Raw genomic sequence first — 15,841 nt, 5'->3', positions numbered from 1 at the left:
TTATATATATGTTAGGAAGTACAGTATTTCAGTCATAGAGTTGTCAGGAAGTGAAACTTGGAGAGTGATGCAGTGGAGGCAGGACCCATACACAGGTTTAAGAAGAGGTACGATAAAGCTCGTGGAGCAGGGAGAGAGAGGACCTAGTAGCGATCAATGAAGGGGCGGGACCAGGAGCTATGAATCGACCCCTGCTACCACTAACAGGCGAGTACACACACACACACACACACACACACACACACACACACACACACACACACACACACACACACACACACACACTGTATTCCTGACGTGCCTACTCTAATCATCTAATGTCCTGCAGAAGATAATTAGAAAAGTAGTGGAACGCCCAGACACATGAGCGACACCAGCACAGTCCACATTGGAACTCCTGCCTCATGAACCTCTTAGTTTTATGAAAGGTAATCCTTCAAAGGGAAGGAAAAGGGGGGATGGGTGCGGTGATGTTGGGGAACTAACTACTTGCTCCAAGAATTGAAGCTACTCTCCCTTCCTTGGATCAAACCTGATTGCTTATCCCCCTAGCGCAGTATGACCCCTAACTTTCTAGCGCTTCCCAAGGAAGACAATGAAAATAATATAAGAGGGAACGGAGATGAAACAAGTGAGAAATAATATTACATTCATGGGAAGAGCTAAACCCGTACGGGTCATAGAGCTCTTGAGGAATGGGAGACAATCAGGTTTGATCAAAGGAAGGGAACACTAGAACCAATTCCATGGATCCAAATCTCACCGGCATCAAGAAACTTCCCTTGAGGAAATCGGGGACAGATGGACTGTATTTCATGGATAACAATGAGGTATTTGACACTATCACGTCAGAGGCTGATTCACAATACTTGAAGAGCTGACAAGGACAAACGTGGTTAGACAAGTTAGATATCATGAAACTCACGCTTGATAAAAAAAAATGTTCAGAAGTTCGAGAAAGTACAGGAAAGTACAGGAAATTACAATAGTCGTGGAACCGAGACGGTCCAGCTTAGAGGTGCGAAAGGCCAGACGCGCTATGCCACACATTGGCCCCTCCTCCCAAAGTAATTTGGTCACAGAGACTAAGACAGTCAAATAGGTAGTTGTTAAACGAACTTAAACAATGATTATCTGACTGTGGATCCCCTTTTTTGTTTGTTTCAAAAAACTTTATCGCCTCATGAAATATTTCATTTACTGTTGTGGTTAATATGTATTAATAGACTACAATTAAACATATCCTAAATAGCATAACTCGAGAAATTTTCTGAAAAGAGTATATTAAAAATTGATTTAAAATTTAGGTGGGTGGGTTGCACCATACAATACTAACCTGGGCGATCAGTGTCTTTCCATTTTTTTTTTACCTGTCCACCTCGCCGGGTCACTATCTGGAAAAGACCCGGACCGGGACAAGACCGGCAAACCTACTACAGTACCTGTCCCCGCACCACACACACACACACACACACACACACACACACACACACACACACACACACACACACACACACACACACACACACACACACACACACACACACCAAAAAAAAAATCCTGTTATCGATCACTGGCAGCCTTGATAAGTAAGACACATGTGGAACATTAGGAATCTTTATTGGCAAAACGTTTAACCACGTTGCAGGCTTCATCCGTCGAATGCAGAGATGAATCAAACACACTTCTGGGCTAGGCTAAAGCAGACGCAATATGCCAAATTCTTATATCCAGGAAGGCGAGGCGTAGCAGCATGGATATGAGGTCACATATGAGATGAGCCAACTTGGAAACAGGTCATTTAAAAAAAAAAAAAAAAGCTGTGGAAGACATCCCTTGTTCAAGATATCACGGTGCTGCAGTGCCAGACAAATGTCATTATAAATGGTATACAATACCGACAAGTAACGTATATCATACTGGATAACTACCGCTTCACCTCGTCTTCGACCAACGCTGCCTCCAAGAGTGTGATTCATTTCTGTATTCAACTGATGACTGTAGCGCAAGAGAAACGTTTCGACAATAAAAAAAAACCTTAGTGTTGGATATGTCTTACTTATCAACTTGTCCGTAACGTATACCATTTATAATGATAGTGGCAGACAGTCTTGCCCTAAAACACCTATTATGCTAGACGCGAGCATTATAGGATGGGTGGTATGTTGGATATACTATATCACCAGGCACATGAGAAAGACCATAAGGCAGGAGGGACACGAGTAATACCAGTTTCAGGTGTGCGATACCTCTGATGTGATAAATGGTTTTGAAAACCGACAGCTTGAAGAATTGAGACACGCAACATATGGGAATCTTTATTGAAGAAACGTTTCGCCACACAGTGGCTTCATCAGCCCAATACCAAGCAGGAAGGTATAAGGGGAGGATAAGTTGAGGTAATCAGTCCCTCAGCCTGGAATCGATGTGTTCAGTCCATCACTTGTAGAAGTACAGCATAGGGCCAGAGAAGTGGCTTATATACTGCAGTCAGGCGAGTCGAAGCAGGAGGCGGGATCACAGTGGGACCATCCACTAGTGTAAGTAGGTCTTTGTCCAAACATTAGACAAGTGTTGAAGAATTCATTGTATCAAGATCCCATGACGTTGCAGTGTCTGACAGATGTGATAAACGTTCCTTCAATAAAGATTCCCATATGTTGCATAAGTGTCTCAATTCACCTTAGATAATACACCAGGTACACGAGTATTACCAGTATCAGGATGGTGAAATCTTTGATATACTACCGGTACGTCATGAGTAGTACCATTTCGGGTTGATAATATAAAATAAAAAGCAACAATACCGTCACTGGAACAATACACAAATATTCTACACAGAAAAACTTATGATGACATTTCAGTACGACTTGGACCGAAATGTCGTCATAGGCGTCTCTTTATACGCAGGATAGTTGTGTATGGGTATTATGTCGGATATGCCACCTGATATGTAATACAGTGCGTGGTATGCGGCGCTATATAATACTGAAAGGACTGGTTCCAAGCCTATACACTGAAAAAACCACTTTCCATGATATGTGGGCTCCCGGACATTTATTCAAATGGACATATGGCCGAATTGGTATTCATCATAGCATGCTTCCGAAAAAAAAAAAAGAATTATCCGTTCGGCCTAATGACTGTCGACGCAATGTCCCTTCGGACAATTGTCCATCAGTCAAATGTCTGTCGGCTAAGTGTCCGTCGGTCATCTGTCCGGCCACGGATATGTGGTAGACGGTTCAAAATAATCCCACAGAAAAAAAATATAAACGCTATATTTATACTAACGTCACTAAGAGATATCTCAGCAAGCAACAGGGGTTTTCAGAGACTTTCTAGATAAGATAATTACAAACTGTTCTTGATAAGCCAGTTCAAGATATTCTGTGAGATACTCTGACATCACTTTCAAGTCTCGCCCATGAACCTTCGCTCAAGTGCATGCTTTTGAGTTTGCCCTGTATTCCAGGATTTTTAATTATATTTAGTTAAGAATCACTTGTCACGATGCATGCCTATAACGTAAGAAATATTAAATCTGCATATGTTAAAACAATTTTAATATGTATATGCAAAAAAAAAAAGCATTAATGTGCAAAAGGTAAAAAAAAAAAATGTTTCGTGTGGGTAATAATATTTTTCGGATGAATTTAAAGTGAATAAACAACTGGATTAACAAATGATGCCGTAGGTACTAACAACCTGGTTGGATCGTCAAGTAATAGGCCTGGTTTGAGACCGGATGATTTCCGGAACAATGAGCAATATCAGGGATATATGTGTGCAGGCGCGTCAGAGGAGTGGAATGCCAACCACACAACTCAACCAGAGGGGGTGGCCGTCACAACGGTTCCGGCTGGCTGTGATCACTTCCTGTTGCCTGCTGATCACTTTCTGTTGTTAGCGGTCGAGTGCTGATCACTTCCTGCTGTCGGCTGTTGGGTGGTGATCGCTTTCTGTTGTCGGATGTTGGGTGCTGAACACATACTGTAGTCGGTTGTTAGTTGTTAATAATTTTCTGCTGTCAGCAGTTAGGTGCTGATCACTAGTGTCGGATGTCGAGTCCTGGTCGCTTCCTGCTGTCGGCTGTCAGGTTTTATCACTTTCTGCTATCGGCTATTGGGTGCTGATTACTCCCTGAGGTAAATACACAATAGAGTGCCACCTTTCAGAGATACACATCTGAGATCGCAAGACTAATGAATTCAACAGAGTAGTCATGACACCCCTCACCGCTGACACAGAAAATTACATGAATACCGCAGTAAATTGTATGATTGTACGACTTGTTTGATGTTGGTGACGCGTTACGTTGCAGTCATGACCTTGGAACCCGAGAAATTCTACAACAGAGCGAAAAAGTAATGTGAACGACTTGGGAGTGATAACTTGACTCACGAAATCGTAATGACACGATTGCAAACAAACCACTCCACGGACGGGGATAGAACCCGCGATCAGTCTCAAAACTCCAGACCGTGAATAACGCGACGGTCTGGAGTTTTGAGACTCTGATCGCGGGTTCTATCCCCGTCCGTGGTATGGTTTGGGAGTGATAATGTCAAGAGGATCTCAGCTTCAAAGACCACAACAATGTATCTACCGCATCTGCTAGGAAAATGATAGGATGGATAATGAGAACCTTCAATACTAGGGACGCCAAGCTCATGGAAGGCGAATTTGCTGACCTGGAGAGTGTACAAAGAACTTTCACGGCACACATAAGTACGATAAGGCACCTATATTACAGGGAACGGTTGAAGGCCCTTGATTTGTATTCCCTGGAACGCAGGCGAGAGATGCATGATAATATACACTTGGAAAATCCTAGAGGGATTAGTACCAAACTTGCACACGGAAATCACTCCCTATGAAAGCAAAAGACTCGGCAGGGGCGCCACGAGTACACAGAGACAACACAATAAGTGTCCGGGGCCCAAGTCTGTTCAACTGCTTCGCAGCATACATAGGGGGATTGCCAATAGACCCCTGGCTGTCTTTCAAGAAAGCGCTGGACAGGCACCTAAAGTCAGTATCTGACCAGCCGGGCTGTGGTTCGTACGTCAGTTTGCGTGTGGCCAGCAGTAACAGCCTGGTTGATCAGACCCTGATCCACCACGAGGCCTGGTCTCAGACCAAGCCGCAGGGGCGTTGACCCCCGAAACCCTCTCCAGGTATACTCCAGGTAATGACAAAATGGGATTTAAATATTAGATCCGACGCGTTATTAATTGCTTTAGAACCATCACAGGAGCTAGGACAACCGTTGGAACCAAACAGGCCTATCGTGAAAAGTATCAAATATGCCGCCAAGAACTCGAGTGACTTCATCATAGTCTGGTCAACATAAGTGACAAACTACGAAGGCGTTGCCAAACACAGGCTGATGACAGTTACTGAAGCCTAGGCAGAAAAAAACTTCGGCTGGCATACGTGTATGGCCAATAACACTCCCACCTACAACATGCAAGCAGAAAGCCACCTAACATTCCATATTGCATGTGTTACTTGCTTCGATATGTCACAAATAAATGCAAGGAAAAATCAACCTGCTCCAAATGTGTATTGGCAAGATACTTTTGGGAAGTGTAACAATAATGCCACGCAGTGATAAAACTCTGGAGATAAACACGCGATAGTATGATTCTTCAAAGGTGAAAAAGGATCTCCCACAAACCCATAGGAAGCTCAGCAAAAACGACCAATCAACACCAATCCCACGCCTTATTCCCTCCTTTGAACACCTACACCACAACTCCGCACCCGCTGATCAACAACCACAACATCAATTACTGCGCAAACACTTACCCACTATACTTTCCCACCTACTACATCAGTACCCTACCGATCACACTTCCCCACTACAATTCTCCACCTACCACACACATCGAAATATCCTCCAAACCCTCCCAGAATACTATGTACTGCCAATCTACCCTACACCATAACACTCAAGTCCAATCTGCCAACGTCTTAGAACTGGGAAAAATCTACCATACATCAACTGCAAGGGTTAGAAATGACATTAAAATATAACCAACAATCACCAAATACTCCTACCCCCCCCCCCGTCACCCCACCGCCAAGAAACTTCCTCCTCCCAAATTGACTTATTTTTCCCTCCCATAATCATCTCACCAACATGCAACCCCCACCCTTCCTATGACACTCGCCAACTTCAACCTTTTTCCCTCCCATGACACTCGCAGCTTGCAACTTCCTCCCTTCTCATGACACTCCCGCCAACTTGCAACATCTCCCTTCTCATGACACTCCAGCCAACTTGCAACATCTCCCTTCTCATGACACTCCCGCCAACTTGCAACATCCCCCTTCTCACGACACTCCCACCAACTTGCAACTTCCTCCCTTCTCATGACACTCCCGCCAACTTGCAACTGCCTCCCTTCTCATGACACTCCCGCCAACTTGCAACATCTCCCTTCTCATGACACTCCCGCCAACTTGCAACATCTCCCTTCTCATGACACTCCCGCCAACTTGCAACTTCCTCCCTTCTCATGACACTCCCGCCAACTTGCAACTTCTCCCTTCTCATGACACTCCCGCAAACTTGCAACTTCTCCCTTCTCATGACACTCCCGCCAACTTGCAACTTCCTCCCTTCTCCTGACACTCTCGCCAACTTGCAACTTCCTCCCTTCTCATGACACTCCCGCCAACTTGCAACTTCCTCCCCTCTCCTGACACTGCCGCCAACTTGCAACTTCCTCCCTTCTCATGACACTCCCGCCAACTTACAACATCCCCCTTCTCACGACACTCCCGCCAACTTGCAACTTCCTCCCTTCTCATGACACTCCCGCCAACTTGCAACTGCCTCCCTTCTCATGACACTCCCACCAACTTGCAACATCTCCCTTCTCATGACACTCCCGCCAACTTGCAACTTCCTCCCTTCTCATGACACTCCCGCCAACTTGCAACTTCTCCCTTCTGACACTCCCGCCAACTTGCAACTTCTCCCTTCTCATGACACTCCCGCCAACTTGCAACTTCCTCCCTTCTCCTGACACTCCCGCCAACTTGCAACTTCTCCCTTCTAATGACACTCCCGCCAACTTGCAACTTCTCCCTTCTCATGACACTCCCGCCAACTTGCAACTTCCTCCCTTCTCCTGACACTCCCGCCAACTTGCATTATTATTATTATTATTATTATTATTATTATTATAATAAAAAAGAAGTGCTAAGCCACAAGGGCTATACAGCCCGCCAACTTGCAACTTCCTCTCTTCTCATGACACTCCCGCCAACTTGCAACTTCCTCCCCTCTCCTGACACTGCCGCCAACTTGCAACTTCCTCCCTTCTCATGACACTCCCGCCAACTTGCAACTTCTCCCTTCTCATGACACTCCCGCCAACTTGCAACATCTCCCTTCTCATGACACTCCCGCCAACTTGCAACATCCCCCTTCTCACGACACTCCCGCCAACTTGCAACTTCCTCCCTTCTCATGACACTGCCGCCAACTTGCATCTGCCTCCCTTCTCATGACACTCCCACCAACTTGCAACATCTCCCTTCTCGTGACACTCCCGCCAACTTGCAACTTCCTCCCTTCTCATGACACTCCCGCCAACTTGCAACTTCCTCCCTTCTCATGACACTCCCGCCAACTTGCAACTTCCTCCCTTCTCATGACACTGCCGCCAACTTGCAACTTCCTCCCCTCTCCTGACACTCCCGCCAACTTGCAACTTCCTCCCTTCTCATGACACTCCCGCCAACTTGCAACTTCCTCCCTTCTCATGACACTCCCGCCAACTTGCAACTTCCTCCCTTCTCATGACACTTCCGCCAACTTGCAACTTCTCCCTTCTCATGACACTCCCGCCAACTTGCAACTTCTCCCTTCTCATGACACTCCCGCCAACTTGCAACTTCCTTCTCATGACACTCCCACCAACTTGCAACTTCTCCCTTCTCATGACACTCCCGCCAACTTGCAACTTCTCCCTTCTCATGACACTCCCACCAACTTGCAACATATCCCTTCCCACGACACTCCTACCAACTTGCAACTTCCGTCCAACATACTCCAACCAACATGCACCCTGCCCCCTTCCACTAGACTCCCACCAACTTGCAACCTCCTCTCCCCTCCCCATACCACTCAGACCACGTTAATAAAATACAACCTAACACAAGCACCTATCCCTTCCCCACTCAACAACAACGTAAACATGAGGGACGCTCCCTCTCCCTCGTTCCTTGCATAAAATACTGTTATCACCCACTCTTTGGTTCTTGCGTATATATTAAGCACTAATTCCACTACATTTCCATTAAACCCGAAAATATGCCTCTGTTTAAAAAAAAAATAAGAATACGACAACCATGCACAACTCTTATATGTAATCTACATGTTCAATATTTTTTGTTTTACAAACTGCTGCTTTGAACGGCTACAGGCCCCTAAAGGAAGGTTCCTTGATGCTGGTGAGGTGCTCTTGATCTAGGGAATTGGATCTGTACTCCATTTCCTTGAATTAAACCTGAATACTTTCCACATCCCCCACAGGCGCTGTATGATAATGATGATAATAATAATAAACGGCTACATCATGTGTAAGTACGAGAATGTTATAGGCATATAATTTTTAAATTAACGTCATTAATTACACTGCAATATGCGCATACCATTTACCAAATATTTCAGGATTGTTGTAATAAATTTAGGCTTAAAAAAGTTTCGTTATACAGAACCTCCTCTGGGTATTTAATCTAGATTAGCTCAAAACTAAATTGTATGAATTATTTTCACTGTATGAGGAACAAGCTGCAGCACTGACAAATATTGGTATTGGGGTTGCTACCACAACCAAAACTGAACTGAGCCCTAACTTCTGGCTTTCGGGGGAAAAAATTCTCGAATTTGGGCGGAAAATGGAATACGTGTTCCAAAATAGGAGATGTTGAGCTCCCTGAATAAAAGTCTCACTCCCGCACCATAGTCAATGACCGGTTTCCTTCAAAAGTAGTACAAAAAAAAAAAATCATCAGTGAAGCAAAGCAAGGAAGAACAAGTCTCATAACACCACCAAGGCCTGGTGGCTAAAGCTCCCGCTTCACACACGGAGGGCCCGGGTTCGATTCCCGGCGGGTGGAAACATTTCGACACGTTTCCTTACACCTGTTGTCCTGTTCACCTAGCAGCAAATAGGTACCTGGGTGTTAGTCGACTGGTGTGGGTCGCATCCTGGGGGACAAGATTAAGGACCCCAATGGAAATAAGTTAGACAGTCCTCGATGACGCACTGACTTTCTTGGGTTATCCTGGGTGGCTAACCCTCCGAGGTTAAAAATCCGAACGAAATCTCTTATAACAGAAGTGTTACCCAACATTACTGTTTCTTTCTCTGGCTGAAAATAAAGCATCCGGGCGCCAGCCTCAGTGGTGACGTCACAAACCATAACAAACACAACAGGTTCGGTTAAGTTTACTGTGGTACATATAACATGTTTTGGGTAATTACAATTAATCATGGGGAAGCGCTAAACCCGTATGGGTCATTAAAACATGAAACTAGTAATATAATATTTTCCTTTTCATATTTCTACTAGCTGTTAAAACATTTCTTGGAACACTAAACCTGTTGTAATGTTAGATCAACAATATATAATACGTACAAGCTGCTGAATAAGACATGCAACTTCTGAGTATCTTAACGTTTTTATTGCCCAGTAGGGGCTTTATCAATATAATATAGGTTGACAAAGCCCCTGATGGCCGAAACGTTTCTCAAATAATGATATCCAGGTGATGCACAAATAAGGGTCAGACAGCACCTGGGGGAGGAGAGGCAATCAAGTTTGAGCCAAAGAATAATAATATACACAAATAACCCGCACATAAAAGAGAGAAGCTTACGACGACGTTTCGGTCCGACTTGGACCATTGACAAAGTCACTTTGTCAATGGTCCAAGTCGGACCGAAACGTCGTCGTAAGCTTCTCTCTTTTATGTGCGGGTTATTTGTGTATCGTTCCAGTCACGGTATTGTGCCTTTTTGTTATTAATAATAATATCTTTATTTACTGCAAGTACATGTACAAGGTATACAGTCCTAGCTGACATCAATGACATACTACTATATAGAAAGCCGCTTGTTATGCTGAGCATTTCGGACAAATTAGGTCAGTTTTGTCCCAGGATGCGACCCACATTATTATAATTATAATCAAAAAGAAGCGCTAAGCCACAAGGGCTATACAGCGCTGCGATGCGACCCACAACAGTCGACTAACACCCAGGTACCCATTTTAAACTGATGGGTGAACAGGGACAGCAGGTATCTAATGGAAGCCATCTGGAGAAGACCCGGGCCGGAAGTACCGGTAAATCCCTAATGAATGAATGAATCTAATGGAAGCCACGTCCCTAATGTTTACCAGAAGAGGAGTTTAAAGGCCCAATTTCTTGAATCACTTAGCTCCCCACCAGCGACAAATCACCTGCTTAGAGGACTGAATATTATAATGGTACCTCACTCAACGTTAAGCTTCTGCTCCCTGATTTACCCGTAAGTGCTAGGAAATGCTTTGGTAAATATTTTTTAAATCCGAATTTGTCCAATTTATCGACACTGTTGGGAGTTCTGTTTTGGTTAGACGCTTTAAGCTTTTTCTTTATATACCCCTGGGAATCTTTATTTATATCTTACTGGGCATACATATCCTAGGCATATCCAATCTTAAATACATACAACACAAAGGCTGGATCTACATATTCTGAAATACAAGTTCTGAAACATACATATTTTAGAAATTTCACACTGACTTTACTGCGTTGTCCCAGGTTAAATCTTTGTGATGAAGGAAGAGCGTTTGACTCGCCCTCAGCAGATGGATTATTATTATAATCAAAACTAAGCGCTAAACCTCAGCAGACGGAGGATCAAGCCTCCACTTCATCTTGCGATGAATGACCCACATGAGCTTAGCGCTTAACATGAATTATTATATATTATAAATGTGCCCTGGGAAGCACTATACAAATTTATAATACTGTTTAAAATGTGTCAAATTTCCCGATTATTTTTATCTTGACCTACTAATTTTCAAATCTGAAATACGTTCTAGATATATCTAAATATAAGTGGGGACTTCTGATATATATGAAGATATATGTACACTCACCAGCCAAAATACCATGGGGGTGTGCCAGGAAGCCTGGCGGCTCGGGCCGGGTGCATGTCCAGGGCCGCCCGCAGGTCCACGAACTCAGTTCGAAACGGCAGGAACTGACAGTCGTCAGTCACAGCGTCATAAGAACCCTCGATACTGTCGTACACGCTGCGAAAGAAGACCACTGAGAACCTCTCGAGAGCTGCCCAGTATGCGGCGGCGCCCCGGACCACCAACGGGCGGGAGAGGTACGCCCATCTTTCGAACTCATCCCGAGAGATGTTGGCACTCAGTATAATGGGGCCGCCCATGTCGCTACACACTCGTTCACACTTGGTCCGCGGCCGTGTGGCTTCCATTACAAAGTAGTTGTTCCGGATGATGCATTTCGAAGAGATAAAATCATTCTTTAATTTGATAAACACTTCAGAATAAGAATTTAACACGAAGCTCAGTGCGACCACTGCGATGGCACCCACTACCCATCTCCGCCAGCGGCATGATTTGGCACTCGCCGCTATTTTACTACAATCTTCCTTACTAACTTTCAGCTTGCCACATCTGGTAGCCATGTACACATCCATGAGATGGTCGACGACGATGCCAGTCTCCTTGGCATCGTGTAAGAGTCGGTGACAGAGTAGATGAAGCTTGGTGTGGGTGTGGGGAGCAGTGTGCTGACCAACATTGTTGTTCTCTGCCATGCCAGGCTGGTCTGGCCACCGTCCTGGGGGGGACCAACCATTCACTCTACCAATAATAATAGTCATGCTGCTCTTCTCGTATATCTTGTAAATATGTAAACAAAAAAAAAAACTAATTCCCCACATTTTACAGGTATTAAAATAAACTTTTTTATATATATCATAAAAGTGTTGTTAGTGTTCATCACTGTAGATTACTGAGTGAAGACGTAGTGATTATTATTCTGGCAGCTGATGGCGCCTGAATTTGAGCCACTGCAGGAAGTCCTCCGGCTTCCTCCCCTGCCTTTGACTTAGGAACATGATACCTTTTGTCATACCAATCAATCATTATAGCTTATTAGAGAGGCCATAGACCCCTACAGAGTAATAAGGGTTAACTGGAAACTTAAACTATCTGCATTTTAATCTACAGCAGCGACCTGCCTGAGCTGTTTTTCTTCCGTTTAAATGTAATATTAAGACTGATGTCCAGTTCTGGGACTTGGTGAGCAGTGTTGAGTATAGCTGAAGTTGCATTCAAATTATTTTAATGAATTATTGTTATATCCTAGGTTAATGTCATCATATATAGCACTTATATAAACAGGACTACAATACGCAAACTAAGGTTGAAGAGATAAGATAAGATTTCGTTCGGATTTTTAACCCCGGAGGGTTAGCCACCCAGGATAACCCAAGAAAGTCAGTGCGTCATCGAGGACTGTCTAACTTATTTCCATTGGGGTCCTTAATCTTGTCCCCTAGGATGCGACCCACACCAGTCGACTAACACCCAGGTACCTATTTACTGCTAGGTGAACAGGACAACAGGTGTAAGGAAACGTGTCGAATGTTTCCACCCGGCGGGAATCGAACCCGGGCCCTCCGTGTGTGAAGCGGGAGCTTTAGCCACCAGGCCACCGTGACTAATTAATGTAATTACCTTCGTGCTTATTTAAATATAAGACTGAACCAAATTTATATACTGGTACATGTCTGATAATTTTAATTTCTCTTAATTGTTGTTCTATAAATTCACTACAGGTTTAGTGCTTCCCCATAACTATAACAATGATCACAGTTGCATGTACAACTATAAATTTCACAAATGAATGTAATTATAAATTCATTAGTAGTAATACTTGTAGCTGTGTTTATTTAACAATTTGTGTATACCCTATACCTCTTGTTTTTGCCAATCTGGTAACTGATCATACTTCCTTTTCCTTGATGCTGTTAAAAGTGCTTCTGATCCAAGGAATTAGAGCTTTCCACCAATTCCTGAGATCAAACCCAATCATTTCTTGTTTTCTAGGCAGTGTGTGACCTGCACTGGTTTAGTGCATCCCATGAACATAATAATAATATCCATTTGCAAAGACCACATGAATGTTACTGTTCTCTGGTTAGGCAGACTACCAACACATGTACATATAACCTTCAGAGCACGTGTAGTCAGGTATAAACATATTAGCTATTTTTATACATTAAGATAAGACTTTGTTGGAATTTTTAACCTGGAGGGTTAGCTATCCAGGATAACCCAATAGTCTGTGCTTCATCACAGACAGTCAGTCTTATTTTCATTGGGAGCCTTTAATCCTCCCCCAGGATGCGACCCACAACTGCCGACTAACACCCAGATACCTACTTACTACTAGGTGAATAGGGGCAGCAGGTTTATAGAAACATGCCCAATGTTTCACCCGTGCCAGAGAACGAATCCCTGTCCCTAGGTACATGAGATGAAGATGATACCAACGGATGCACGAGTACACAAATAACCCGCACATAAAAGAGAGAAGCTTACGACGACATTTCGGTCCGACTTGGACCATTGACAAAGTCAATGGTCCAATCATTGACAAAGTCAATGGTCGTTGTAAGCTTCTCTCTTTTATGTGCGGGTTATTTGTGTATCGTTCCAGTCACGGTATTGTGCCTTTTTGTTATTTATTGATGCACGAGTACCCTATATTCTAGGTTAAGCAATCATGACATCAATTTTGTATATCTAATAAATTAGATAATTTATTTTTGTCAACTAAATGATGTTAAAACTAACTATGCATCTGGATAAAACATATATGTAGAAAGTGCAGCAATATCCTAAGTTATCAATATCATTATATGTACTTAGTTTTGGTGTTATGTGTGTGTAAGAATTCAATTAGTTTTACAGTAGATTCATAGAATGCTGCAGCAGTATGGCTGAGAATGGTATAATATTGGTGGATAAAAGCACATCTGTTGTATGCATTTAAGGCACCAACTGTCTATTAAGAAATATGAAAATGAAAAAAAAAAGAAATTTGTGTTTATATGCTTACTACTGGTTCTTTCCTAAAGTTTAGCACAATACTATACCACCTGGTAGTCTGGCAACCATTATTTAATTATAAATGTTAAACAATTTCTGTGTTTTGTGCAATATTGCTTCTCTTGATGCTAGATCTACCTGGAGTTCATTATCTTGTAGCTTGTTCAGCTATCAAAACTTTGGGGCCCAGTTCCTGGACCCATTATATCCCTCTGTAATCCTTTGACTACTGCCCACAGGATGGGTAGGGGGGTGCATAATAAAGATATTAAAAAAAAAAAAAAAAACTTGATGCTTACATTTTAGTCTGTTTCCTTAATTGTGCTCATTATTTAGATAACTTGTGGATAAAAAGGCTCCCTCTTTTCTCAAATTATTTTTACTTCTTATAGTACCAGAATTTTTAAGCTCAGTAACTTCATGTAATTGGCAGACCAACATAAAGAAATATTTGGCAAAGCACATGAATGCAGGAATATGTATTGCAAGTGTAACTTACCACTTTGGAAATTATTCCATGCTCTATGTAATGGGAAAAATAACACAAATCAAATTATATATAATATATTACTGTACAATACAGTACTTACAAAATCTAAGATGTTCTTAATAGTTTCATCTAATTTAGCTAGCAAGCTAGGTGACAGAAATAGATAAGTTGTTAAATACTGTACCACAGTACATACTATGCTGATTTTTCAGCACTTTCACATTCAACTGTTAATATAAAAGCAATATTAAATGTTCAAAAAGCACATCACATGAATAAATAAATTAACAATATGAACATTCTCACTGAGAATATAAAGGCAATATAAATATCCGGAACAATATATTTAACAGCTAGTTGCCTGTACTTTCCCTTGAACTGGATGGGTTATCCATCTTTAATAATTTTAGCTTTTTAAATAATCTGCTAACCTCCTCCTTTGGATATGGTTTTGTCACTAGACATGTTGGGGTATCTTCGGGCTGCTCAATCCATAGCTTGTGATCAATGAATGCTTCATTTAATTTCTCAGATAAGTTACGCAGTTTAGTTTCACTTTCAATTCCTAATACCACCTGCCATAAATAAAACAAGTGTATCAGCATGGTAACATGTCAGAAGATATAAAAGTTTGGAGAAGAAAAATGTTTTACTGACGTGTTCTAAAAATGGATATAAAAAATCAAAAACCTAAGATGCTTCAACTTGAACCTCAGGCACTACTTTATTTGAAAATTATGACATTTCAAGAGTAAAAGATAATAAAAGTACATATTTGAATTTAGGTAGTAATACTGTACATTATAAAAGGCTTGTCTTATTTAAGATTACCTTTATTAACAGGTATGACACTAATGACAAACTGTGGAATAAAGACACAAATGCAACATTTATAATATTTAATTACAGTATATGTTTCACCCACTAGGGGGCTATTTCACTTCAATGTACAGCAAGGAAATCAGGTGAGCTACATAGGGTCAGGTCCAGTGATGTCATGTGCTTAAGCAGGTATCACCTGTTCATGAGGTGTGTGACAGGGTAGAATCAACTTAGCAAGCTTGCCTGAGATGCCAAAACTACTTGAGTTTTGAGCTACTACTGCAAAAACTCCAATCAAGGCAATCAAGTTAGTCATCCAAGGGGACAATCTTGCTACGAGGCTGCAGTTTTAGACACAGTAAC

At 42.5% G+C, this 15,841-nt stretch overlaps 2 protein-coding genes across 5 annotated transcripts in view; both read right to left on the bottom strand.

Moving 5' to 3' along the window:
• LOC128692084 (uncharacterized) overlaps window positions 1–11,873 on the bottom strand; it is a 43,166-nt gene extending 31,293 nt beyond the window's left edge. For both annotated transcript variants that reach the window (XM_053781072.2, XM_053781073.2), the window contains exon 1: window positions 11,173–11,873. In XM_053781072.2, coding sequence (XP_053637047.1) covers window positions 11,173–11,864 — 692 coding nt within the window. In that variant the 5' untranslated portion in view covers window positions 11,865–11,873. The remainder of the gene's footprint in view (window positions 1–11,172) is intronic.
• Window positions 11,874–14,717: 2,844 nt separating this feature from the next.
• LOC138852726 (putative peptidyl-tRNA hydrolase PTRHD1) overlaps window positions 14,718–15,841 on the bottom strand; it is a 15,664-nt gene continuing 14,540 nt past the window's right edge. For all 3 annotated transcript variants that reach the window (XM_070085221.1, XM_070085219.1, XM_070085220.1), the window contains exon 3: window positions 14,718–15,231. In XM_070085221.1, coding sequence (XP_069941322.1) covers window positions 15,010–15,231 — 222 coding nt within the window. In that variant the 3' untranslated portion in view covers window positions 14,718–15,009. The remainder of the gene's footprint in view (window positions 15,232–15,841) is intronic.

Source organism: Cherax quadricarinatus, chromosome 15, assembly GCF_038502225.1.
Source record: "Cherax quadricarinatus isolate ZL_2023a chromosome 15, ASM3850222v1, whole genome shotgun sequence".
Classification (NCBI taxonomy): Eukaryota; Metazoa; Arthropoda; class Malacostraca; order Decapoda; family Parastacidae; genus Cherax; species Cherax quadricarinatus.
This window is presented reverse-complemented; position numbering and strand designations above follow the sequence as displayed.